Genomic DNA, 26,349 nt, shown 5'->3' with positions numbered 1-26,349 from the left:
ATGCTCTGGAAGTTTTGTCTAACTGTAACGTCTAGCAGGTTATATTTTCTGAAGATCAGGTTATTTTACCGGGTTTGATGGTAGCATTGATAACTGTGTGGGGTATACAGAAAAGTTCTATTTGTTTTATCTTTGAGCTTCTGCATATCTTCCTCTTTTAAAGATGGGGAAAGGGGCAGTCTGAGGCTAAAATGAGTATTTGAGAGAACCGACTCAATGAACAGACTTGAATGTAACACCTAGTTGCTTACTACAGTGTTTACCAAGAAAACCTGTCCGAGGAGTCCGTGTGAGAAACGGATGGTATGCCGCTTTGCTTGCTGTAGCAACGCAATGCATTCAAAAAATGGAGCGGGAGCTGTATGAGACGCAGTGGGCTACGCACTGAGTCAGTCTGGGGAAGCACTGAATCATTAGTGTTTTCCAAGTTTGGACAAGCCTTCTAGCACGCTAGAAAACTTCCGAAGGCAACTGTGTGTCGTAACTTGTGCAGCAATGACTAGCTGTTGTCGAGCTGCACAAGAGAGTGATAACACAGCAAGACATTCACCTTTTGGGATGAAAATATAGGTGCTGAAGCAATGATCCGCTTGTGAAGTTTGGGCAAAAACGACTTCACTGGTCCTGAGCTATATTGCAGAGAAGGGGAGGGGAAACGGGAATCTTACTAAGCAGATAACAAATTTTAATACCTTGTCTCCAAATGGATCACTTTGGATCAGTTTGGATCACTTCCGTAGCAGACTGAAACTTTCTTAAACAAAGAATAGTGCATACCTAGAGGAAACTAGCTTTTTTAATCTTAACCACTTTAGTAGCATTTACTAACTGCTTATAGAGCATGCGATTGAGACTGTTGAAATTTTGTTGGAAATGCACCTAGGAACGATGTARTGCATGTATGTCTGCATAACTAACAGCTTTACAGTCGTTAAGAGGTTTGTACCGCCAGCGGTTTGTCTTCAAAGTGGCTCTTAACCAGCCCAGAAAACTTCTAAATGTATTTGAAAAAATAATTCAAACATTCTCTTGTGCTTCTCCCATATTGCTGGGCCTTGTTTGCCTGACCTTGGGTAGCCAGGAGGAGTCTCGCCTCATTAGTGGCTCTTCATAGTTCCCTGCATTTCACAAAGACTAAAAGTAGGTATTAATGGCTCTAATTTAATGTGGGAATACTCATTGTAATCAGCCTCAAATGGACTTAATCCAAAAGAAATTGGTTTTGATTTGACCGACTGCAAATATTGCCATGCCTGTGTTAGCCCAGTGGAGTACACCCCAGAGGTGAACTGTATATCTGAGTTCGCTACCTGTTTATTCCAAAGGCTGAAGTTTTCCTGACTGGTCTGGCCACTCTTCAGATGCTTGAGGAATCTCAGGATCATCATCTCTGATGGCAATGTCCAAGATGATGAACCAAGTAACTGAGGTTACTAAGTTTGCTTGCTTGGTTTGCTATTATTTTAAAGGCAGCTAAACTTGAGTTGTGGAGAGTGATGCGCCTCTGTGGTGGAGATGTTCTCTCTGCCTGCTTTTCTGGAGGAGGAAATCAAATACTGACTGTCACAGTCAACGTTTGTATATTAGGTTTGCTTGGATGAAGAGACACAATTGGCATAAAATCTACTCACCTTAAAAACTGACTTAAGTCCTACATTCCCTTGGTTTTCCTTGTGCTTTTTGTAATTGCATTTAAAACCTTCTGTGATATTGTGGTGGGAAGCACCCGATAAGCAGGGGCAGCGTTTACAAATGTGTATGTGAGAAATCCTTCAGAGCCTGCTGATTTCCACACTTGAATGTTTTACTGAAAACTCAGGTTACTCTTAAGTTTAYTGGTCCTTTTATACACATGGTTATGAAATGCCAAAGTTAATGCTTAATGCCACTGTGTGCTTATCATTCAGAATTTAAATTTGGTGCTTCCAAAATCATATATTCCCCTCTGCATGCTGCAGTGAGCAGGTAACATCAATGGTCTAAGGCTGGGCCAGTGACTTACACAGATGCCTATCATAACTCTTCATTAATTAGTACTACTCTAAACACCGTATTACTTAGTATAAATATCATTTGGAAACAGCTGTGGTCTCTATAGACTATCAGCTTGTTTCCAAGCTGTTTTTAGCGCTGGTTTTGACATTTTAAGCTTTAAGGACAAGGGCTGTGGTTGTATCAGATGTTCATATGAGGCTGCTGCAGCAATAAGCAGTGCAGTGACTGAGCTGTTAGTGCCTCCGCCCTTGCGTGGGCAGAAGCTGGTAGCCGAGTAACTTCCCTGATGGCCCTTTTTGCAGGACTTTGTATTTTAGCCTTGGACCTGTCCAAATTTTTCCTTAGAATCTGTGAGATTCCTTAACGTACCCCTCCACCACCCTGCTCCCTGGTCTCCCTCCTGTCCTGGAGTCTACTTAGCCGTAGGATTTCTCTGAAGCTCTTTGTTTTCTCTAGAGGARCAGATAGGAGCAGCCAAAAAGCCCAGTCACGTCTGAGGATGGATGGCCATTTCGTGTGTTACTTTGAACCGCTGCCCAGCGGATCGTTATCGTTCGGCTTGGCACGGCTCCCTGCTGCAGGCTGTCTGCCTTCGCTGATAAGGCGGCTGCTGCCGGTGAACAGCCTAAACGTTGGGGTGCAAGTTCTGTGCCTGCTCTCTCGCCACTCTGCGGCGCTTTGAGGTGGCCCGTGGGGTGCCTTAGATCCACCTAAGGGAGAGGAAGGGAGATGTCTCCCGTGTTCAGTCATTCCTCCCTGCCCCCCCCCCTTTTTTTTTTTTGAGAATTTAGGTGTATTGGCTAATGTTTGCCCCTTTGAGGGGATCTTTGAGTAATGGTTTCTGTGCAGACCTAGTGCAAAGATGACTTCAGATATTCTTATGTGTCCTGAAATAGAAATTACAGTTCTGGAGAAAAATGATTATGTTAAACTTGGCAACTTCCCCTGTATAAGGAAGAATGAAAGCCTTCCTTGAGCTGAAGGAACTGTTCGGTCGGCAGCCTAGAGGTGGTAYGCCTGCAGCCACGCCGAGCCTGACCGGTAGCGGCGTACGTAGCACGCGGCTGCGCTGTATTTATCCGGGGTCTTGGGCAGACGCCCTGGCCCACGCTGAGCTCTTGCCTCGTATGGTACCCAGCTGACCTAGATTTTAGGTCTAGCTCAGTTGAGCCTGCACAAGTTACAGGCAGCCTTTCAGGGTGTGCTGCATTTATACCCTCTGACAAAGCCAGCCCAAGCTGCAAGTTGGAGCGGGGTGGCCTCAGACTCGGCTAATAGAGAGGATTCACATCAATGCTTCTCCTACCTTTCTCTTCCCCAGCTGCACCAGCCTGCCCTCGCTAACAATTCACGGTGCCACCTTCCAGAAGCCGCCTGTCTTGCCGCTCTTTGAGAATGCTGTACTCAACCGCTTTCCCTGCCTCTAACGGATCATCCAGTTCGRAGCAGCACCATATCCTGAGGGTCCCCCGCTACCCCCGACTGATAGGGAACTGCTTTTAGAGGAATGTCATGTTTCCCAGGCAAAGCGCGGATAGTTAACCCTTCAGCAAACCACATTTGTAATGCCACTGGTTGTGTTTGCAGTGCACATATATACAGGCAAGAAAGTGTTTGCAAGAACATCGTAGAAAAGTGAAAGCTGCATTGGCTTAAAAAGAAATAAGCAAGGCTTGTAGGTGGAGGGCGGTACCTTTTTGAGGAAACTAAATAAATAAGCACCAAAACAGGCTTTGAAAACTGATCTGAACAGCAACGCTCAGTTACTGGCAGAGGGATGTGACTGGAGAGAAACGTTATCTCTATCCTGGAAGATGCCTGGGATGCTTTCCAGAGAGCTTGGGAACTCTACCTGGCCAGCAAAAATGAGATCAACTGCATTAATTCTTTCCCTTCTCCTTAACCTCTGTTGCACAGGCTAAAAATTGCCCGTTTCACCCCTAGGAGGTAACTTTGGTGGTGTTCCTCTTCCCCCATCCTCCTGACAGCCTTTCTGAGAGAGAAGAAGTTGGTACCCTGGGATGGGTAGAGTGCCCAGTACCAAGTTAAATTTGGAGCAGTTCTTCTCAACTTGCTGTTTAGCTGTGCAGTTTGCCACTTAGGTTTCAGAGGCAGGGGGAAGGTGCCTGCGTGCTACAAAAGACGTTTTTACCAATGTGCTAGCTGGCCTTCTAAAAGGCGCTACCTCCGTCTGGAAACACTGCCGTGCTGGAGGAGCAAGGACGGTCCTTTAACTTTGGCATTTCCTGACTGCAGTTTTAACTTTGCATGAACCTTGCTTTTTGTGTTTGGTTTAATTGCTTTTTCTGCCACAGAACAGGGCTGCTCAGTAGCTCCTTTGCTAATATTTCCTCCTTCACATAATTCAGATGTTTGAGCTTTTTTTTTTCTTTTTCCCCTGCTGCTGTGTAGCAGAAATAGGAAGTTCTGAATCGTGCAGTCTGTATTTGCACTGAAAGCTGGGCAAGGCTGGCATTAGTGGGTGCCCAGTGCGGGTCCTTGGTGTAGTGCCTGTGGATTAGGGGCATTCCTGCCCTCCTGGAGCGGAGGTTACTGCAGTGAGCACCTCCTTGAACTTGCTTATGGATGCGAACCCTCTTGCATTCAATTATGTGCTGGAAGGAAGAAGGGAGGGGGAGATTGCGCTTGAATTTCTGCATAATTTCAAAATCGGAGTTTGCCTTGCATTACACATGATAAAGCAATACGGCTTACATACCTTTTCCAGAGAGCAGATAGGTTTTGTGAAATCGTGGTGGTTAAACAACGTGCAGCTTCCAGTGGCTTTTGGTGATGAAAGCTGCATGAACACAGCATGTTTAGGCCAGAGATGTTGGCACTTCCCTGCATGTGTGATCAGAAGCAGAGTTTCAGTAGAGGATTGCTGATGCATTTTGCTCAGAATGCAAGTTGCTTGGACTTCACTTTACAATAAAAGGAAGCAAATAGCTGTTTATTCCTCTGTGGTATAGCTTAAGCTGCTTATAGACATGGTCATCAGCTGTTATTACCTCAATATAGTATACCAAAGATTTTTAAAGTGTGTGKGGGGGGTTGTTGTTGATGAATCAAATAGCCTAAAATTGGCAAATACGCTGTTTTAAAGGGTGTGTTCTGGGGTAAGTAGAAAGTAAAAACTTCTTGGCTGCATTCCCCCCTAGGAATGTAAACAGTTTTTACTTTAAAATCCATATTCTACATAATCTTTAGCACAAACCCTTGTGGTAACTGGGTTATAATACATGCTTTTTTATTCTTCCCTTCTCATTTGTCAGTTTAATACAAAAGCTTTCCATAAATGTATTTCTGCTCTGGCTCTGCAGAAGCTTCATCCATATCCCCACATTCTTTCTAATACTTTTTTTTTTCTTGACTTTTCTCTGTTCCTGCTATTACTGTAAGTAATTTAAAAAAAACAAAATGTTTTTACTTAAACGGTTTACCTTGTAACAAGCTAATTTTTGGTTTCTTTTTTTTCCTATTACTGTCATCTTTCTTTCCCACGCCTAGAATTTATCAAGGGGAGAAAATTGTCAGGCACACACATTATGAGACYGTATAGCTATCAACTATACCTAAAAGCAAGGATCACTGTATCACGGTGGTAGTCAAATAGCCTGGCTTCTATGGTCCTATATACTAACTTGTTAGACGCTATTATAGGATCAGAACTCCTTAAGTCTGATGTAATTGATCTTGGCCAGATATTCTTCATTGCAAATATAGTTATGCCTTCATTCCAGTTCAGAACAACTGCTTTATTTTTATTGGTTTGTTCTATGGAGCCCGACGAGCGTCTCCGTTCATCTTTTCTTTACCCCTCTGTCCAAAATATTTCCATTGTTAATGAAGCAATATAGAAGCGTTACACTAAACCTGGCAAATACTGCCTTTAAATCTCTGCACGTAACCAGAGCTCTAAATTGTTAACACAGATCGTAACGATTGTCCCCGTGAACAGCCACCTTGTGAGAATGCATCGCCGGCCTGCGTGGCGGAAGTCAGTAGATGCTTTGAGTGGTCATCATGCCCCGTTTTGGAAGCTTCTGAATGTTTTCTGAGTTAATAACTGAAAAATTCATTACTTTTTTCAACTTGGGCAAACGCATCCGAATTCTTACAGTTGTAAATATTCTTCTCAAAAGTTTTCAAACTGTCAACGTGCACCACTGTCAAATTTTTCTCTTCTCAGAAAGCAAACTCTTAAGCTAGTTTTTAAATATAAAAATTCTCTAGCAGTTTCTGTAGTAGTTCTAAAAAATTGCTTTGCAGACTGTAGAGGCTGTATTGTAACAGAAGACTGAAGCAGCCATAGACATTGGCTTTTTCATTTGAGGGTGTGAACAGAATTTTAACATAGGTGTTTTCCTGCTCGGGTRTGTATTTTAATAATGCTCAAGTTCACTATTGATATAAAGGCAGGTTTCACTCTTGCTATGTGTCAGTATAATAAACACTGTTGAGGCTGTCTCCTAACTCCTCCTTGTGTAGATTTCTTGGAATTTTTTTTCATTTTTAACTTCTGCCAGTCATAAGAGGCTACAAAAGATTAATTTGATATTAAAAATAAATATTGTAATTTTTCAAAGGAGATAGAATTAACTGAGTAACAAACAAAGCGACTTCTAAATTAAGGCTGAAAGTAATGCAGGGTTGGGGACACAAAGAACAACCCCCTTCTCAGACTATTGTAGCAGGAGAGTTATACTGCCAGACAGTTAATACACACACGACCTCACCAGATGCACAAGTTTGAGGAAAGCTAAACTATATCTATTTGTCATCATCATACAATTTTAATGTTCAGGGTTTTTGGCTGGAAGGATTGATTATACCTGTTAGAATTGCTACTACCTTTAATACATTGCATAAAGTTTCACTTTAGAAATCTGCTATTTGAGGGCAACATTAAGCAGATAATCACTGTACCTACAAGGAAGGCTTGGTAATATTTTTAATCTTGTATTAGATAAAGAATGATTTATTGGAGTCTGCAGATCCTTTCCAAATTAGAAAGCAAATTCCTGAAAAATGAGGGGTTTAATGTGGTCAATTATAAAATTAGAGCTCAAGCTGTAGTATTTCGGGAACCTTGCAGGTACTGAATGGAATGAAGCAGCATACTCGGAGGCATGTTCGCTATGGCCATATGTTTCAAATATTATTGCATTACAGACAGACAGTTACTAGAGCCAGGTCTTCTGGCATAAAGGTTTTGAGTTATATTGATATTTGTCGGTTACTATGACTTCTTTTTTTTCCCCCCTTCAATTGCATCATACCCTTAAAAAATGGTGGTAAGTGAGAGATCTGCATGCTTTGGAGTTTGTTTAATCTCCGCTTCAGTCTATACAATGCACAAGTCATAATGTTAACACTTTTTCTTAAAACTTCTTCATTCACRTTCACAACTAATTTGGATTTCAGTTTGCTGTTTTTAATCTTTATTTAGTCTAATTTTGTACTTATTTTTCTGTTGTTCTGTTCCCCCTGATTTCGCTAGGGTTTTGATTCTTTGTCTATACTGTATTGCACTGTACTGGGGATGCTTCTTCAGCAGTTAAATGGCTGTCCAGGAGACTATTGCGTAAAGAAACTWTTCCTCAGCCTCTCTGTATCACCTGTTAGATTATAGATGGGAAAGGGGTGAGTGGTGGTGATCCACTGGTCTTAGACCTTATGCATAATCATAAGTATTCCAATAGGCATTTTTGTTGGATCTTTGCTAGGAAAACAAACACTTGCTGGCAGCCTTTATAAACCTGAAGCATTTCTATTAACACACAAAACTTACCTATCTGAAATATGCATCTAAATATTTTAATTGAGAGGAAGAATGGTTATTATAGCAAGAGAGAGCTTGTATCTTAATGGTGCAGTTTTATATTTCTGAAGTTCAGCAAAACAAACTCTCCAAGATGTTGCTTATGCTTATAGAAAGCCGAGATAACCAAGTCTGAAAGCAGAATGGCTTTGGTAGCGCTACTGAGTGTGGAGGGGGGGGAGTAAGGATTTGCTGTCTGTCCACTTCTGTAAAAACATTCTTCCCACAGAGCATACAGAGTACGTAGTATAGTCTGTTTTGAAATCTTTTGTGAATCAAAAGATATTTGTGGAGGGAAGATCTAGATTTACTCTACTGTGCTTTGTGTTTCAGTACCTGATGTGTCTCTGTATATCTCCACTGTATATACAACAGCACATTGATGTCTGGTTGTCCTTACTAGTCCTAGTTTTCTCTGTATCTTGTCCGATAGTGTACTGTTGCTGGTAATGGACTTCTGTGGACACTGGTGTGTCGCTAGTATGTTATTTTTGGCTGTAAAGCTATTGGTTTGTGGTTAGTTCTTTCTTTTTTTGAAATATTTTTTTGTTCCGGTCACTGTCTGTGCTAGCGGTGGCTTTGCCTATCCGTTGCCTTGAAGGTACAGGTGGAGTAATGTCCCGTTTGACAGACATTACTCCTAGTGTGTGCTCATGCGGATGCCTACACTGTTTTAAGACTGTAATTTCCATAACTGCTTCATGTGCACTAAGCCCCCTTGTGGAATCCTGCTGAGAGTTTCTTAAAGACTTCAGTGAAGAAAAAAAAACCCCARCCTACTAGCATGAGGGGGAACAGCAATCATTAATATGCTAAAAATAGCAGGTTGTGAATTGGTCCCCCAAAATAGTTCTACAGGAACATTAACTTTCTTGATTAATTGTGTACTGCTATTTAAATGCACTTAATTTCTGTCTTCTGTACTGCAACTTGTTGGCAAAATAACATATTTGTAATTCAAATAAYGTTCAATTGGTCATGAAAGAACTAATATTACTCATTGAAACATTACTCATTGGCAGATATTTTTCCAATTCCTAAAAGAGAATGTTTTTCCCTGGCTTTTTGCCAAGACACAGGCAGAACAATGCTGTCAGTCTTCTGTAGCTGAAGTCTGTTGTGTCTAGGGGTATTACAACACCATAATTTTTTCCTAGTGTTTTGGGTCCTGTTTTCTATTAGATGCATGCATAATGCCTGCTGCTATCCAAGGACTATGTTTGGATATTGGAATAAAGTATTGCACCTTCAACCTCCTCCTAACCTGGTCCGGTGTAATTAGACCTCAAGAAAAATGGAATATGAAATRGTTGTATGATCCATGGGAGAAGATGAGCATATGGTATATACCCTGTTGTGTATATACCAATAATTACCCATCAGCAGTTGAAGAATGGGTTTAAAAAAAAAAAAACAATGCAAGAAAACAAACAGCAGGATTTTACAACTGAAATGTTGGTTTGTCTTCTCATCTACTTTATGAGATTGAACCACTGGAACTTGGGGACAAGATGAGTATGACCATATTGCAACAATCTGTCCGCTACAGTTGCAGTTCTTCATGACAAGCATTCAAAGTGTTAACTAAAACCATTGAAGCAACATACTTGCCATTAAAACTTGAATCCAGAAAAATAACTCATGAATTTTGCACTACCAAAGTGGAATGGCCTTTAATGCTGTAGATTGGTTTGCTGTTTCAGTTCAGCTAGTGTACGGTACAAAGACTGACTTTGTTTTTCTTTCCTTTCCTTGTCTTTCACTGGATTGCATCTGAACTCTTGCTGCAGATGATGAACCAGCTGGGCCAATGTAAGTGCACTTTAAGAAAAATATTACTGAGATTACTCAAAGGGATCTGATAGTTTACGGGAGTTTACATTACTTTAAACCTACATTACATGTGACATTACTGACTGTGACAGTCTGAAGCTTTATTAAAGATCAGCGTGCCACATACTATATTGCTACCTAAAAGCAGGCAAAATTCTCACTCCAAAGAGCCCGTAAGCTGACCTCTTCTGATTTGTTGTTTGGGCAAGGGAGTAAAAGTCTGAGCATAAGGGGACAAGCCACAAAAGTCAATGCTCTCAAGTAAAGCAAGCCTTTCATCACCGATACTTGGGAACTCTGGCCTTTTGTCATTTGTAAGCACTGGAGTAGAGAAGATTGAGATTTCCAAGAACTTTGCTATAAAAACAATGTTGTTGAAAGAGTTAGAAACAAATATTCATGCTAAAGCAAAAAGTGGTCTCCTGACTGTCTTGCATAACATATTTGATATATTACAAATATAATAAGTAACTGGCAAACTGGAAAAGCATGCTGCATCAATTATAAAATGTAAGTGGTAAAACTAGGAAGCAGAATGATTTAGGAGGCGAATACACTAGGCAAGAAGGTATCAACATACATGGCTAAAAGTTGTGTGTGCTGTCTTTAACCACCTAGAGACAGGAGGGGGAAGAATGAAACGCTATTTAACTGTATGTTCAAAGAAAAGTTTTCCTATACTTGTGAATGACTTTGCATTTTCTCTCTCTTTCTCCAGGAAAACAAATTCTACAAACAATCATAAAGATAAAAACTTACGTCAGAGAAACACAAATTAAAAATGCTTATAATGTAAGTATGACTTGCACACGGGTCAGAAATGGTCAGACTGAAGTCCTCCTTTTTGGGTAGTAATTGGTAGGGATCGGGATAAGTAAACATAGCTTGTCCATGCATTTAAAAAGCTGTCAGCTGTTCAGTGTATAGCACTAGTCCTCCTGACTCTGTCATGTTTCAAAGAACACACGGGGTTATCAAAAAATTTTTGCATGAAATACGTAGGTCTTTTAATGATTCACTAGCTGCAGAACTCTAGGCAATCACAACTGTAGCTTAGCAAACTATAGCTTAGCATTTCTGGTAGAAAAATACTACTAAAAAAGCCTCCTCATTCTATCTTAAATCTGGAAGCTAGCCGTGGCTGGGAAGCCTTTATCTCATTTCACAGCAAATCAGATGTTAACGGCTTTGTTTATGTAGTTATGGCATGTGACATTGAAAATGCTGTCAGTCGTTGACTAATACCTTTTCTCATTTCTTTTTTAGAGCTTTAAGTTTCTGAGAGACTGATGGCAATATGACCTGCTAAATTTAATGTTTGGAACTCTTGGTTCTAGAACTTCACTTCTGTCTTTTTTTCTTTTTTTTTTTTCCTTTCTCCTTTTCAAGTGAGCAACAATATGACTGTCTAAAGCATGCCTTATTTAGCCTCTCCTGTAAGGATGACCTAGCCAGATAAATTTTAATAATGCTTCAGTGTAGAAGGTGTAAACTATTTTGGGCTTGATGTGCTGTGAATGTTGCTTTTTTTCCTTAATATATTTAAACAGTAGAAGTAGCAAGTTGAATCATGCATGCGCCATTTTTTACTTAAGGTAGCTGTTAAATTGGCCAAGCTCTAAAATGCACTGCTGCCATCTAGTGATACTTTTTTGTAAAGTACAGCAAAACTTAAAAATATATACAGTATATATTTATATTTTGGGGGAGGGGGAAAACCAAAATACAGTAAATGTGTTTCATTTTTAAGCTGCTGATATTCATTCCTTACTGTATGTCTGAAAGATGAGAGAATTATACTGTTCTGGTACTTAGAGAAGTAATATAAATTGAAATTATCTTAAGGGCTTAACCTATATAGAGAGACTTGGGTGTCCAATAATCAGACTTCAAAAGCTGGAATGGTTCAACAAAGTGGTGGTGGTGAAATGCAGTTAAAAACAAAAACAAAACTTCAGTTTATAAATATATATATATGATTGCTTTTTAAGTGATTTTTTTTTTGTTAAATCATGTAAATTCTCAAATCCTTTTGCACTGATGTGTTCAACATATTCTTGTACATTCAATTCAGGCAAACTTTTATAATTTTCTTTTTTGTTTAAATGATGATGAAATGTTACGGCATGGTGATATTCTATGCAACTAGTTATACTCTTTAGTTTGACACTGTAATTTCTCATGATTTAAAGATTGTAGAAATAGACCTAACAGGGTTCTCATGATGTGCGTAACTGTAGATGCATGAACTTGTGTTCTGTGTATTTGTTGAAGTGCAATGATGTATAAAAAGTGGATTCACCTGTTTTTRAAAATAAAACACTGACAAAACTGTGTGAGATTTTTTCAGATAATTAACAATATTTAAGCTTGTGTATCCCGAGTGCTGTATATTCTAGTAGTAATAAGTTCTCAACCTTCTGTTAATTTTTTCAATTCCTTCTCCACATCTTCCACAAAAGCTGGGAAATTTTGATCCATAAGACATAAGCGAATAAAAGGCCCCAGCTCTTGTGCACTCCACACAGAATGCCGATACACGAGGGGGAGCTCAAACTTCGATTTCAGCACAGACTGCAAAAGTAAAAACAAAGGTGTTGTATTAATCTTGTACATAAAAGGTAGTATTACATGTTTTTTGTAACAATTGAGTTAGCTCAGATTTTTCCCTTCAGTATTTAATAAAGACATCTGCCTTGTTAATATGCTGTTTGAATACTTTCAATCACATATGATTTCTGTATATAATTTTTTTCTGATACTTAGAGCCAATTCTAATATAGCTTTTTATGCAACTTTGAATTCTTGACTGTACAATTGTTTAAATTAGAAATGGTAATTTCCTGGGTAACAGTGACTTTTGCCTCATAGTGAATCCATTCTGTGTAACAAAAAAGGATCTTTTATAAAGTGTATGTAATGCTGTTAGAAGCTAGAATTACCAGAGAGTTTGTTTCAAAGACCTTAATTTAGCAAGATGTCTCTTACAAGTAAATTATGGGGCTTTTTAAAACCTAAAACCCACTTTCATCCCTACTTAACCCCCCCCCCCAGCATTTTTTTTTTCTTGTGGTGGTGATGGTGGGGAGGGAATATGTGTGTCATGTCATTTTTCAATATAAAACTAGTTGCAGCAAAATGGGAGATGTGCTGCATCACGCTTGAGGAAGCCTTGACTACTTTCCATCGTGTGTAGGAGATGCCAGCTCTCATTCTTTGGATACGCTGGAGAAATGCACAAGCCTAATGGCCTGATAGGCAACTCCTAAGCACTTTCTGTGCTGCTGCTACTATGACAACAATCCGAACCAGCTTGACTAAAACTTTATTTTGGTTGGCTGCCAGTTTTCCCTGCTGGATGTGAGCTATATTGAAGAAATGGCATCTTCMCCATTTAAGGGCCCTACTGTAGTCAGTGTTGCTGCTCTTGTTAAACTGCATAATTCATAATATGCATTAATGTCTCTGAGACTTTGTGTACCAAAACTTTTCCATTATTTAGGCTGTGCATCTTCTACAGCCCTCACTTCCCCCTCACTCTCTTTACCTATCTCTGCCAAAGTTATAATAGCAGGAGCATCAGTTACTGCTGATGCTTTTTGGATTCTCTGCATGGGAGAGGAAAGTAGAATTAAAGAAAGACTGAAACTGTACTTTCATAATGCAGTAAGGGTGATGTGCAGAGGCAGCTGGGGATCRTGGTGAATGTTTGCTGTGTTATTTGGGGGTGGGGGAAACACCTAACAATAATTAGTCTGTGTCTTGTTTTAAGGAACTTCAAAGGCACAGTTTGGCCYATTTTTCTGATGCACTGATTTGGGAGATGCCTGGCCATCTGGAAAAGTCAAAATTGCTATAAACTGCTAAGTCAGGCCCTAGCTTCCATAGCTTAAACTTGTAACAGTGTAGGGCAACTGCCAGATGGCCTGGGCACACTAACATTTGGGGCATACCCACATTTGACTGGGGAGGGGGGGATATATCCTAGTATTTTTGCTCGTCTTATTATTGGTTCACACTGCAGTATCATTTTTTTCCTGGCTCATGTCAWAGTCCTGAGTTGAGAACAGTGTCCTTAAACACAAATGGAAGTCTGTTGGATGTGTTTAAAAAAACAAACAAAAAACCCCTGGTAGAATGCTTAAAGCTTCTGTTAACTTTAAAATGGTGAGTGGAGACCAGAAAATGTCTCCTGAGGTGGCAGAAATGGGAAATTTAAATTCCAGAGCATAAATAAGCCAGCTGAAAGGATATGTCTCTGAAGTAGAACTAGGAAAACGAGCTCAACCCTGAATGAACTTGGGATTGCAAGCCCATGGGCCAGAGGATGGGAAACACCATCTCTGAGCACAGCTGTATTAAGCTGACTAAAAAGCAGAGAAACAAGTAGAGGATGCTGTGCAGAAAAATACTACATCAAGGCATCTTTTTGTGCCAGGGAACTTGCTATTTGTTCAGAGGAGAAATGGATGAATGTGTATGGCAAAGAAAGGTCTCAGTACTAGAAAGCCTTTATCAGAAGCAGGAATTTTTAAAAGCTAAATTTTTCTTTTATAATGCTGGTTTTAATTTACCTTTTCTAGTATTGTCTCAAAGCAGAGCTTAGTCATGAAAAAATACAGTTGCTAAAGGCCAGCTGTGCCTTGTTTGATCACTCTATACTGAATAGTGAACACAGATCTAAACTATGTCCAGGACAGGAAAGGATTGCTGTGCCCKGTGCAACCACTGTCATTAATTCCATCTGTTCCAGGCACCTGCTCACTGGTAACATCAGGCTATCAGGAAGGTCTGAGATAGTCCTGAGGCTGCCATTCAGGTTGTCAGTAAATCCCATCTGCCCTTATTGCAGAGARGAAATGTAGTAAACACTGAAATATAGGTGCAAGAAAATAAATTTTTAAGGTGTTGTCAGACTTCTAGCTTGCTTTCTTAGCCCAAGCTATGGCCAGGTAACAGATACAGCTTAAGTTTGCACTCAGCTCAGCTGCACAGCAGTGTGTACATACAGATTTCCTAGCAACTTCCTAATATACTGCAGTAGCGCAAGTAACTCAGTCCCACCCTAAGCAGCCACTGCTTTATTTGAAAGTACCTAATTATTTGAAAGTGCAGATAAAAATTAGAGCCTGTTCTTAGATCCAAAACAAAGTGAATGTTAATATTTTTTTCTGCAAGTTATCATGCTTCAGCAGAACTGGAAGTACTAAAATATAATCCACAGATCTGTACAAGGATAAGAACAAAACTGTTGGTAGTTGACCAGCAGGACATGTATACAGCTCTCATCATTGAGATGAGCTCAGAGAACTCTACTTTCTTGAAACAAAGTGTTTGGTAAGTCTGTTCCTTTATACTTAAAAGGCTTTTGGGATTTAGAGATGACAGAATTGATGATAGGAATTGTCCCTTAAACCATTGATTTGAAGCATTGTCTTGATCATTCTATCCCTAGGAAAAAAAGTGCAAGAAAGATCCATTGGGAACTTGTAGAAAAAAAAAAAAAAGGTTAGAAACAGTTGTTTCTCCTCAATCATCTTATTGTGAATTTCAGACAATACAGAAAAAAGTAAGTAACATTAACATCAAACTATTTTTAAACACCATTTTACTGTGGACTTCTTGGTGAAACTATCAGTTGAATTATGGATGCTTTTGCTGCGAGTCAAGTGTGAYGATTGATATTTTCAAACTTAAGCTATAACTGCAGGAAACTGCAGGGATAACTGCAGACTGGAACACTGACAAAATCATTTATTTGTATGTGGCATGGGGGTATTTGTTTGCTCTTTGCTTTTTTTTTTTAAGCAAATGTTTAAATTATACCATGAAATCTCCTTTTTGTAGCTTATTTCCTAGGTCTAGATCATTACACACAAGATCCTGTGTTTTTGCTGGTATGGCTGTAAGTAAATGAACCATTATTGCTGATAGGAGACTTCACTGAGCATCAGGATGCTATCAGATGTCTACAGGGTACAAGATAGCTCACTCTCTCTCCATGCCAGAGAAATGAAGTTACAGGATCCAAGCATTAGATTTTTACCTGTGCTAGCTGTGTTATAGATCTTCTTTCTCCAAAGCTTGTGTGTGAATCTGGTAAAGGCTCATCTGGCTGGAAAATATCAAATGCAAATAAAGGCTTCTTAGCAAGAAGAGTGTGGGTATGTGCAAGAAGGGTAGTAGTTCCATTTTTAGAGATAACAGGAAGAGAATGTGCTCAGCTACCTTATGTAGTAAAAAGGCATCTTTTTATGAAACCTGAATGCACATGTGTTCAGTCTTTACTTTTTAAAGACATGAAATAATGGACCTATAGTTAAACTGCCATGTCTAAACCAAGATAACTTTTAAACTACTTACACACTGGAAGAAATTTTAAAAAATAATSTGTATGCTCACAAGGAGCATGCTTTTTTCCTTATGGGTCACACCACCCAAAAAAATGGTTCAGGTTCACATTTCTGTTTTCAGAGTGAGGCTTTCAGTCCAACTTCTGGAGTGAGAGCATAATTAACATTTGTATGACTGCTTAATGGCGTTTAATGGTATTCTGCCATTAAATTCTTTACCTTCCATTCTTTGTTTTAGCTCATCAGAAAATGAGCAAAGCCCAAAGGAGAGGCGATCTGCTTCAAGTTGAACCCATAAATCTTGGRGATCAGCTGCTGAAGGTCTTCTTTCATGCACCCTCTGGGAAAAGGTGTGAGTCAACTGAGCAATGTATTTTCCCCTACTTTCTTTACCAAATCTGACTCCACTGTCCAGTATTGCAGGACTTGCCCAGGTTCTATCCTGAAAATGAGGTAAATGAAGACTCTGAGATTCCCCTTCTGGACTCAGGCTTGGTCTTCAACATTTTATCACATGCCCCAGAATTTTCCTGGCTGAGTTAGCTGCAGGGATGTTTCTGAGAGCTGGTAAATGTGATCCTCTGGATGCCCAAGAGTATGTACTCAAGAATCGGTCACCCTCAGAAACATTATCTGCCTTTTCTAATTGCCTAAGGACTTTGTCTTGGAGAGGGGAGCATTTTGTTGTTACCCTGAAATCACTTAAAATGTATCGGGTTAAGTTAAAATTGATGCAACTATTGTATTTACAGATTCTATGACTGCAAAACAGAGGAGTAGGTAAACAAAAAAAGGAGAAAATTCTTAGTTGCTTGAATGACTCTGACCATTTTTCTTATCCTGTATAATCTAGCTGAAAAGCTGCCAGGTGCTTCCCAGCAGTCTTAGATGAAGAACACTGAAAGTCTGGACACATTTTCTTGGTGACAATTCAGCTCTTATCCTCTGTCCCCTATTCATATTTATTAACCTAAGCAGAAAGCATCTAACTATTTTACCAACCCATACCCCCCTCTGCTTGGGAGTTCATACGTGTCCCTTGGATGTAGCCTCTGTTGTTATTTCTTTAGCAGTAATAGCTTCCTGTGTTTGCCTGAGCCCCTGCATCAATTGTTTGTTTTCTTCATTTTCAGGCTCCCCAGCTTAGAAGTTCAAACCCCAGAGCAAAGCTTTTCCCACCTAAAAACCTCGTTCCATAGACTTCCTAATACAATCCTCCTATAATCACATGAACTGCATATATTAACCTTGGTTATGACTGACCTGTTTGAGGCTACAAAGGTGGTAAATGATTGCTCTGAGGTTATAATAGGCTCGAGGAGCTAGAACCATTTTTTGAGGGTTACTCTGTTGACCTTTCTTTCAGGCACACTAAGAAAATAGGAAAATTATAGCCAGCTTCAATAGCTCTCTTCCTGGATAACTCCAGCCCAGTTCACTACCTATTTTCCCCTGCATGTAAACTGAATGTCAGGTTTGGGTTTCCCAAATTTTCCTATCCAGGATTCCAGGAAGAGTAATTCAGTTTCCTGAGACATGAAATACAGATCTTAACTAAGAAAAATAGCTTAGAAGTGATGCATCACTCTAGTCATTTTTGGCACCCTCTACACAGTTCAGGTATTGTGCCAAAAAAATGACAAATCCTTCAGACTTCAACCTGAATCTACCAGTTAAGATGCATAAAGCAATTAAAAAAAAAAGTCTATTTCCTAGAACAGTGACTTTAAAAAAAGAACTGAAGCTTTTCATGATTAAAAAAAAAGTCTAATAGTGGCTAGCATTTTCTTCATAAAAAATAGGGGCTGATAATGAAACACACCTAAAAGTCTTTTTCCAGGGAAATTATAACTTTGTAACAGCTGAGACAAGCCATCAACAGTCAAGGAAACATTGTTTTAACTTGTTTTTAGCAGGACTTTAATGATGGCTTGTTGCTCATTTTTCATATATGTCTAGCAGTTGCAAAAGATTGTTTTGCCAAAGATGCACTCAGATATCATTTACAGATCTAACACTACGAGGTAATTATTTTTCTATTTTCCAGTCCACGTGCTCTTGCTTACTTACCGTATGTAGTAAGGATGCATTTTGTTCAGAGTCCTTCACTTGATTTTCACCATGAGCCAGCTGACTGAGACTTTGATAGAGCATCTGGCTTTGTTCATCAGTTACTTGAACTGGTACATACTCTGCAAGCTTCTGCACGCAATTACAGCAGTGTTCCAGCATCTGTTCTTTTGACTCTCCACCAAACTGAACACGGAACATACGGCATTCATTCTGCTCAAAAGCAAAGAGAAATTAATTTAACTCTGCATCTCCTCAAACTATTTAGATTTAATTAAATTCCTGTTCATTGTTAGGAAGAAGGTGATAGCTCTTGGATCACTGCACCAACTTAAATATGAAGAAAACTGTTTTCCCTATGGCATCTTCATCTATCCCAGTAGCTAAACCAGAAGAACATCTGATTCCCAGTTCAAAAATAAGTCAAAATCAGGGAAATGGTAAGCAAGCAGGGTCACTTGTCAGCTAATCAAAAGTCTAGCCACATGAAAAAAAAAACTTGCCATGACAACAGGATTTTATTTTTATATTTTTTAAACACAAATATTGCAGGGAAATTAAGTGCTTACTGCTCCAAGTAGTATTCTAAAATAAGCCAACTCTGACCAGCTATTGATGATAAAAGTGAAATGGCACTAAAGGAAGCAGAAGTTAACTAACTTTGGAAGCTAAGCTAAAAGTTATGAAAACTCTGCTTTCCATTTAGGATTTATGTCACCTGTCCAGCCTTACCTACCCAATTTGCCTGTGCTTAGCTAAATATACAAATTCAATGTAGAAATCCGAATGAATGCAGATGTTCCTTGAATAGAAACCACCACAGATCATTAAGTGTGCAAGAAACAGATGATTTAGTAAGAGAGATACTATGCAAATGAAAAACTCTTCTCTAACCTTTCCTCAAAAACAGCCCTTGGAAATGTTCATACCAAAAATCAGCTACAAGTCTAGTGTTCTAATAGTGATGCTGTTGGGCTAGTCAGACTCTGACTCACTACGGTTGTCCTTAACCATGAAATATGGCAGATTCTATGTACACCAGTAACACAGGCTCATGAAGAGCATCTTTTCATTATTTAATAAAATAGAGAATTCCTTCAAGTAGTGAAATAATATTAAAAACTAAACAAATATACTGGACAGAGTTAACCTCCAATGCAGGTTGTCATGCTGTATAATAATAACAGAAATTTCAAATATCTGAGCTCCAGCAAACTGCACTGAAAATGGAGGGCTGAAAGGCCTGTAGTGCATCATAAGCTTGTCCCAAGCACATTCACATGCCATAAGGCAAATACAAATTGAACACTCATTTAAAGAATGCATTACGGGGACTTTCAGGTTGATCTTGAAATTTCAAATGTGAAATAGGGTTAAAGTACCAGAAAAGGAGCAAATTTTACTTGGATTGATCTGGCTTATTTGATTCTTCCTGAAACTTCAAAGCCAATTTTTTTTTTTAATGGCTAGACATACTGTCTGCTGACCTGAATAAAAGGACATATTTCACTTTCAAGATTTTGTCTCAAAGATGAACCAGCTCTTCATGGCACAGTCTGTATGTTTACATGCACATTATTTTAAGATGTACCTATGTGATTTTTAGGCACTACATGCCTGAATGCATAATGTGATTTTTAGGGCACTGTAAGCATAAAAGCTTGTTCTAATGCCTTTTAAAGGGAAAACGTCAGTCCTCCTTTTACCAGTGCCCTGTTACTTTTCCTCTAATTGGCTAAGATGTTCTGGCAAGTGAGTCAACTTCACATAATGGAAAACTGATTTGAGGATATGCCAGACAGGTAAGTTCTCATTAAAATGAGAGAAAAGTAACTTGCACCTTAATTTGAACTCCTTTTGGAGACCTTCAGAAGGACATCTATTTTAGTTACCCTTAAAATCCCCAAATCCATTTTTAGTCTGAGCTGGCTGTATTCTTCTCTACTTTTTCATAAGGACTGTTATACATTTAAGATTAAAGTTTATAAACAACAGTAAGTTTTCTAAATAAAACTTTTTTCCTTTATGAAAAAGAGGTAGTAATAATTAAGCTAAGACATGCATCAAGTTTTAGCATAAACTGTGAGTACTGGGCAGTAGCACCTGAACTACACAAGAGCTAAAGTATTAATGAGCTTTGAGATCACTTGGATCATAGAATTTGCACGTTTTTCCACTCTGAGGGGTGGACTCAATGAAAACAGTACGAAGACAAATAGCTTAATACAAGAATATTGTAAATTATTGTCTTCGTACTGTTTGCAGATTTTTATATTAAAAAAAAATTGTTTTTTATTCATAGAGGCATGTCAAAAACTGACATGAGATCACTGATTACCAGAGACAGACGGATATAGAGGGCAGTCATAGCCATGCAGCCTTTTGTTTCAGATAAATAAGACACATACATAGGTCTGACAGATATGGCTTCAGAATTACACAGCCATACATGTATGCTTCACTGAATAAACTAACTTCAGATAGTACATCTCAATTTCAATAGTATACCTGTGAAAGGTATCCACTCTACATGTCTTTCTCCCTTAAGTATACTTCTAAGTTTCTCAAAATAGTTTAGAAATTCATTCTGCTACCTAAGAGTCCATAAAGCCCTGGCCCTGTTAAAAGAATATTTTGTAAGAAATTTTTCACTAAAAATGCAATACTAATGACTTATGAAAACCAATCTGTTAATGTTCACACAGTTTTTTCTAATGTACATAATTGCAGTGATTAAACTCCATGTTTCTTTGACATGAATTATTCAAACTCTCTACAGCTGCAAAGCAGGTAACAAGGAGCAAAAGAAAACAAGAATAGAAAAGCAGTGAAAAAACTAAAACCAGTGCAGTAATGACAACAGAATGAGAACAAAGAGCAAAAAGGTAAAACAAATGATAGCTAGTAAAATATTTAGTTGTACGTGCCCCATAGTTGCCTTGTGCACTCAAATATAAGAGCTGTGTTTTGAAAAGGTAACTTGCTTTCCTCTGCTTAAACGGCTTCTACTTCCTTCTGCTTGACTCTTTGCTTCATAGTACCTTTTGTACTTATGTCTACCAAAGACAAAACACAGGGAGTTATGTGCTGTGGCTGGCTTCCTGAAATGTTCTTCGGTATTTTTAAAGATTAGCACAGAAACTATATATACATTGACAGCATTTCAGGGATCGCTCCAGCTACCRTTTAGGATATAAAGTAGAGAAACTGTATGATAGGACCACTGTAATACCACTAAATCCAGTTTAAGTTGTGAGAATTTACGGTAAGCAAGCATTTGGATGCATTGTCTTCATTGAAGACTGAGTGAAATGTCCCTTAAARTTTTGTTCAAGCCTCAAAATGATTGTGATGTTGATTTTATGTTTCTTCTGAGATGCAGCAGAGTCTCTTAACACTGTGGTGGGGAACTGGTTTTACTAACTGTTTTATTAACTGAATCTACTGATTCATCTAAACTAATTACTGCAGCAGCTCCACAGTCTTCTCCAGTGATGTTCCAGATTGTTATACAATCTGACAAATATCAGAGAGCAAAGGTATTTTGGTTTCAGGTTGCAAGAATCCATGAAATTAAAAGAGGTTGAGATACTTATTTTTGCATTTCCTAGTGCCACTATCAGGCTAGGCTTATTCTGAAATGAGATGATGACTTTTTATTTGAACAACATTTATTAGGCCTCACATCTGTTTATATTTTGCAATTAGCAAGACATTCCTCTCTGCAAACTATACTGTTTTGTTTGTATCATCTTTTATAAAAGATATAAAACTGTATAATTGGCCAGATAAGGGATCCAAATGTAAGTAAACGGGCATAGGTGCAGTTTTCAGCTACCCTTGATGTTGCAATTATCTATGATTATAATAACCCAGTCTGTACCTCCCACAAGAGCTCCTGGCAGGGAGAATGCTAGAACAACTTAGAATACTTGGAATGTTTTTATGCCTTAATAGTCCTGTGAATCTTTAATCTTAAACGTTTAGCAGGAGCTAAAACTGGTCTCTAGTAGCTACTGAACAAGGGACTTATCTCCTTCCAGAATTCCCATTTCTAACCTAGAGATGAATTCTCTTGTCAAGTACAAACAGTTAAACTGAAGGCAGCTGTTTCTTCTGCAACAACAAAACCGAGAAAGTATCAGAGTATCAGGGGAGCAGGGAGAGCTGTTCACATTTTGAAACAATCTTTGTTTCTGAATAACCTGTCAAGTGCTCAGCATAGCTGAATAAGTAGCCTCCCAGAGTTCATTTAAGAACTAAGAAAACTGAGATTTTATACATACGTTAGTAACAAGCAAGTGCCATTTAATTATTTAAAGGCTAACCAACCATTTTTCATGAGATCTGAGGGGAAGACCAGAAGTCCAGGTCTCTTTCATTAGCTTCAATACCAAATGCCTGGATCGCTAACCAGACACTACGGTGCCAGGCCTCAGGGGCCAGGAAATGACCAATTGTTTGTTTAGATATTCAGCTGGCCAAAGTGAGGTGCCAAAATGGAAACACCAGTTCTCTGAGATATAACCCTAATGGCAAGCTTGAGAAAGAACGGGAATACATGCAAAACTAACCTGTCTTTCACACATTCCCAAGCAAAGAAATGTTTAAATTTAATTGCCAGTGTGGGAGATGTTGTATATGCAGTTCAAAATGATTGATAAGCAGCATTGAAGAATGTAAGCCACAGGTAAGACTCTCTTGATCTTTTTAATGGTTAGTAGTGTGGTTGTCACCACGCGGGCCCATTTTCAGGTTTTATACATTCAGATCAGCAAATTCTAAATAAATATCAGTCTAGCTATTTTAGTAGCTCACTCTCAGAGAGTAGTCCAAAAGACTCAGATAGTAGGAGTTGCAAAAGACATTAAGATGATTCAGTCCACTTTATATATTTACTTCATATGGACAGTTTACAATATCTCAGCATTTCTGGTTTAATTTGTCTGGTATTAAATAACCCTATACAGAACTGTGTTGGCTATTAGAAATATTAGAAGCAACTCTACTGACCTTTGACTTTGCCCCAAACAGCAGGCAGTCTGCTCTTCTTACTATCTTCAACCACTTGTGGGAATCAATTAATGAAAAGCCTTCCTGAAATTAAGCAGAACATGAACTACTTGAACAGTGAATACGCAGCCATCAGAAGTAAATGCTCAAGTTATCTAACATAATTTCATCCTTCATAAAGCCTATTTGCATCTGTTTGTGTATCTTTCTTACATATCTGTGGGTCTTATTCTGCTGTATTAATCATAAACATAACAAGACTTCCCTATGACCCCCCACCACGCAGCCCAAGGAGCCTCCCGGGGCCACCAGTGAAGCGAGAGGCATGTGTCATTGTGAATTCCAGACCACAACGATATAGCTTCCTTTCCTAAGGAGCCAGCCAACAATATTTATCACATACTTGTAAAGAGCTGGTACTTAAGATTTCAGAAATAGCCATCAGCTACAAACTTGAAAATATTTTTTCATTAAACCTGAAAGATTTACTATCCGTAAACCTAATGGAAAATTACATGGAAAGCATACAATTGCCAATACCTAATTTTTACCACACTATGAATTAAATTAGAATCTGTAGCTCCAGCAACAACACTGTGTCAGGATACATCTTAATTTCCATATATATTTCAGAGTGTATATATTATGAAAGTCTCCTTGACATGCGTAATAAAACAGCTGCAACAGAGAGTTTTAAATTCTCCTTCCGCATCCCATGAAGTTGCTTAAGAGGGCAGCAGAGGGCAGGCAAACCTGGAGAATGGGACAGCAGTTGGCTTATCCAAGACCCAGACAGGCATTTTCTCCAGAGAGAATTCAGGTAAACAAGCAGCAGCTTTTATAACTTGATAAAGATATTTTTATGCTTCAGTTGTGTTAACTGGTAGTCTCTTCAAACAAGACAGACTGCTTAGCATTCTGTAAAAATATCCCAGGAAGCTGAAAACTTCATATAAACACGGCAGGGCAATGGACTGTGCAATTCCCAAGGTATTCCACAGACTGCCACATAGTCATCATTGGACAAAGTCTGGGGAGGGGGGGAAACTTAAGGGCAGGGAGGAAATTACTTGTCTGTCTTATTTCTGTTTTATCTGAACAAATAATGGTTTTCAATTGCTGTGACTTTTCACATAGGCTAGCCCTGGCTGCTTTCAGTAAGTGTCCTAAGGGTCAAACAACTTACAAGTCAGGCCCATCCTGAACCACCAGCAGCATGTTTTTGCCAGTCAATATCCATCTTATGCTGGTCAGGCTGGGAAGCCATCTGCCATTCTGTTTTGGTACAAGAAGTCACTGCAGTAAGACTGCCCTTTTAAGGTGTCGACACTGGCTCTAGCCTCACACAGCAGTTGCATGTGGACCTTAACTGAACTGGGCAAGRGGGATGTCTAAGAAACATTGAAGAGTGGAACTGAAGGCAGTCTGGCTCAAGGACTCATTGCTGAGCAGATATTTACTATTATAGACTCCAGAATGGTAAGACAGCATGCAAGCATCAGCCCCAAAAGACTTAAAGTCAGAGGGAGAAAATTTCCCTCTATAGTTTTTGGAAAGGCCCTGACAGCAGGTAAGACAGGGCAGTCACTTGGCAGCATGTCTGTTTGCACTGAGCGCGCCCAAAATGCTGCAAGGTAGGAATTGCTAAGGTGTGAAAGGCCTCAAGGTCAAAAGAATAAGATGACCTCACTTTGTGACGGAAGGAAAGTGCCAGGCCATCCTCTACTCTTACAGGAGTTATTTAAAGGAACTTGGATCCTAATAGGGACAAATGTCAAATGGCAGACCTCTCACTAGAAGAGAGCATCTTGCTTGGTAAGTCAGTACTCCACAGCCACAATACACAATGCAATTAGCCTGCTGAAACAGTGGAGCAGGAGGCTGCATCCACCACACTGAAGGCATCCTCCTCCCATATAGAGACAAAATCCTCTCCAATTTAGAGTCACTGTCCCAGAGACAAACAAATGAAGAAGCAATAACTCCAGAAAACAAGGCAGCAGAAACTACAAACAAATATGATAGATCCAGAAGCAATTCCCAAACCAAATCAGTATAAGTGCCAGCAAGCTAGGTGCCATAAATGTAACACTGTAATGCAAACAGACCTTGCAATAAGTTTTATCTCAGCTCAGCTGCAAATTCAGAAAGGTTGTACCTCCCATATTGCTGCAGGAGATTTTATACTTATTTTCATTCTTCAGCTCTCAAGGAGCCTATAGCACATGTACCTCCCAACAATATCTCACTGACCAAATGCACTGGAAGCTGAGAAAGCCTCAGTGAAATTTATCTTCTTATTAAAATTGCCCAGCAGACCTTGGCAAAACTTAGTGATTAGCCTTACTATGAAGAGTAAAATAAGAGTAAAGTAACACTGACAAGAAGGATACAGTGGCATAGGGTTCATGGTATGTAGACTGAGAAGATGCTAATTTAGGTAGCTAATCCACAGCAAGGCTGGTGTTGCCACATATTTCTTCACTAAGTTAATGAGTTTGAATAGCAGTAGCACATCTCTTCAGACTGAAGTTTCACCTCTGGTTCGATTCAAACTAGAAGGTCTGAATAAGGGAAAGGAAATTGAGGACTCATACTGCAGTTGTTGGGAAGGAAAAACTGAAGAGATCCTTGTGTGTAGCATGGCATTACCTCACCCGCTGTCAGCAATACCTACTGCCATTACCACCAGCGTGATGGCTCCTGAACGGGCAAGGTTTATGAGCTCCTCAGGAACACAGAGTATCCACTTCAGCATGTCAATATTCCACAGTTAAGTATTTTCTTGATTTTAAACAGTAAATCTACTGAGGAATATACATGTTTCAAACATCATAATTCATTTTCATTGTTAGTCCCATTAGGAAGAAGGTGAGATCAATAGGTTCAGAAAAGAGTGCAGCACCCTTAGAACATTTCTAGAATAATCAGTAGCACTTCACATGTAATATTTTCAAGTGCATAGTATATTATATTACTTTGATATTTGGCTAATCACGTTCTTAGTGATGCAGAGATTGGCCGCAGAGTATTATTTAATGCTGAGTATGGAAAAGCATTAGCAAGTTAGGTTAATGATTGTGCACAGCAAAACGTTACGTCAAAAATTTCAGTCATGCCAATATCATCCAAGTAAAGTGTGGCATCTGCCACAGCGAATTAAGCATTAGTTGTGCATAAACATTACAAAGAGCTCTCAGTACATGGTTGTACAAAATACAAAAATGCAGATTTGATTTGTGTACATTAGAAGTGCTTTAA

The 26,349-nt window shown here is 39.1% G+C and overlaps 2 protein-coding genes across 2 annotated transcripts in view; one reads left to right on the top strand and one right to left on the bottom strand.

The window, feature by feature from the left end:
* NPTN (neuroplastin) overlaps positions 1-11,986 on the top strand; it is a 43,021-nt gene extending 31,035 nt beyond the window's left edge. The window contains exons 7-9 of the mRNA XM_026068362.1: positions 9,610-9,631; positions 10,371-10,444; positions 10,919-11,986. Coding sequence (XP_025924147.1) covers positions 9,610-9,631; positions 10,371-10,431 — 83 coding nt within the window. The 3' untranslated portion in view covers positions 10,432-10,444; positions 10,919-11,986. The remainder of the gene's footprint in view (positions 1-9,609; positions 9,632-10,370; positions 10,445-10,918) is intronic.
* The window catches only part of REC114 (REC114 meiotic recombination protein), a 30,197-nt gene continuing 14,860 nt past the window's right edge, over positions 11,013-26,349 (bottom strand). Inside the window, exons 3-6 of the mRNA XM_026068361.1 lie at positions 23,089-23,172; positions 18,076-18,288; positions 15,699-15,767; positions 11,013-12,226 (exon numbers count right to left, since the gene is read on the bottom strand). Of these exons, the coding sequence (XP_025924146.1) occupies positions 12,065-12,226; positions 15,699-15,767; positions 18,076-18,288; positions 23,089-23,172 (528 nt within the window). The 3' untranslated portion in view covers positions 11,013-12,064. The remainder of the gene's footprint in view (positions 12,227-15,698; positions 15,768-18,075; positions 18,289-23,088; positions 23,173-26,349) is intronic.

The sequence above is a fragment of the Apteryx rowi genome, unplaced genomic scaffold, assembly GCF_003343035.1.
Source record: "Apteryx rowi isolate R43461 unplaced genomic scaffold, aptRow1 scaffold_27, whole genome shotgun sequence".
Taxonomy (NCBI): Eukaryota; Metazoa; Chordata; class Aves; order Apterygiformes; family Apterygidae; genus Apteryx; species Apteryx rowi.
Note: the sequence above shows the minus strand (reverse complement) of the source record. Positions and strands in the feature narration are given on the sequence as shown.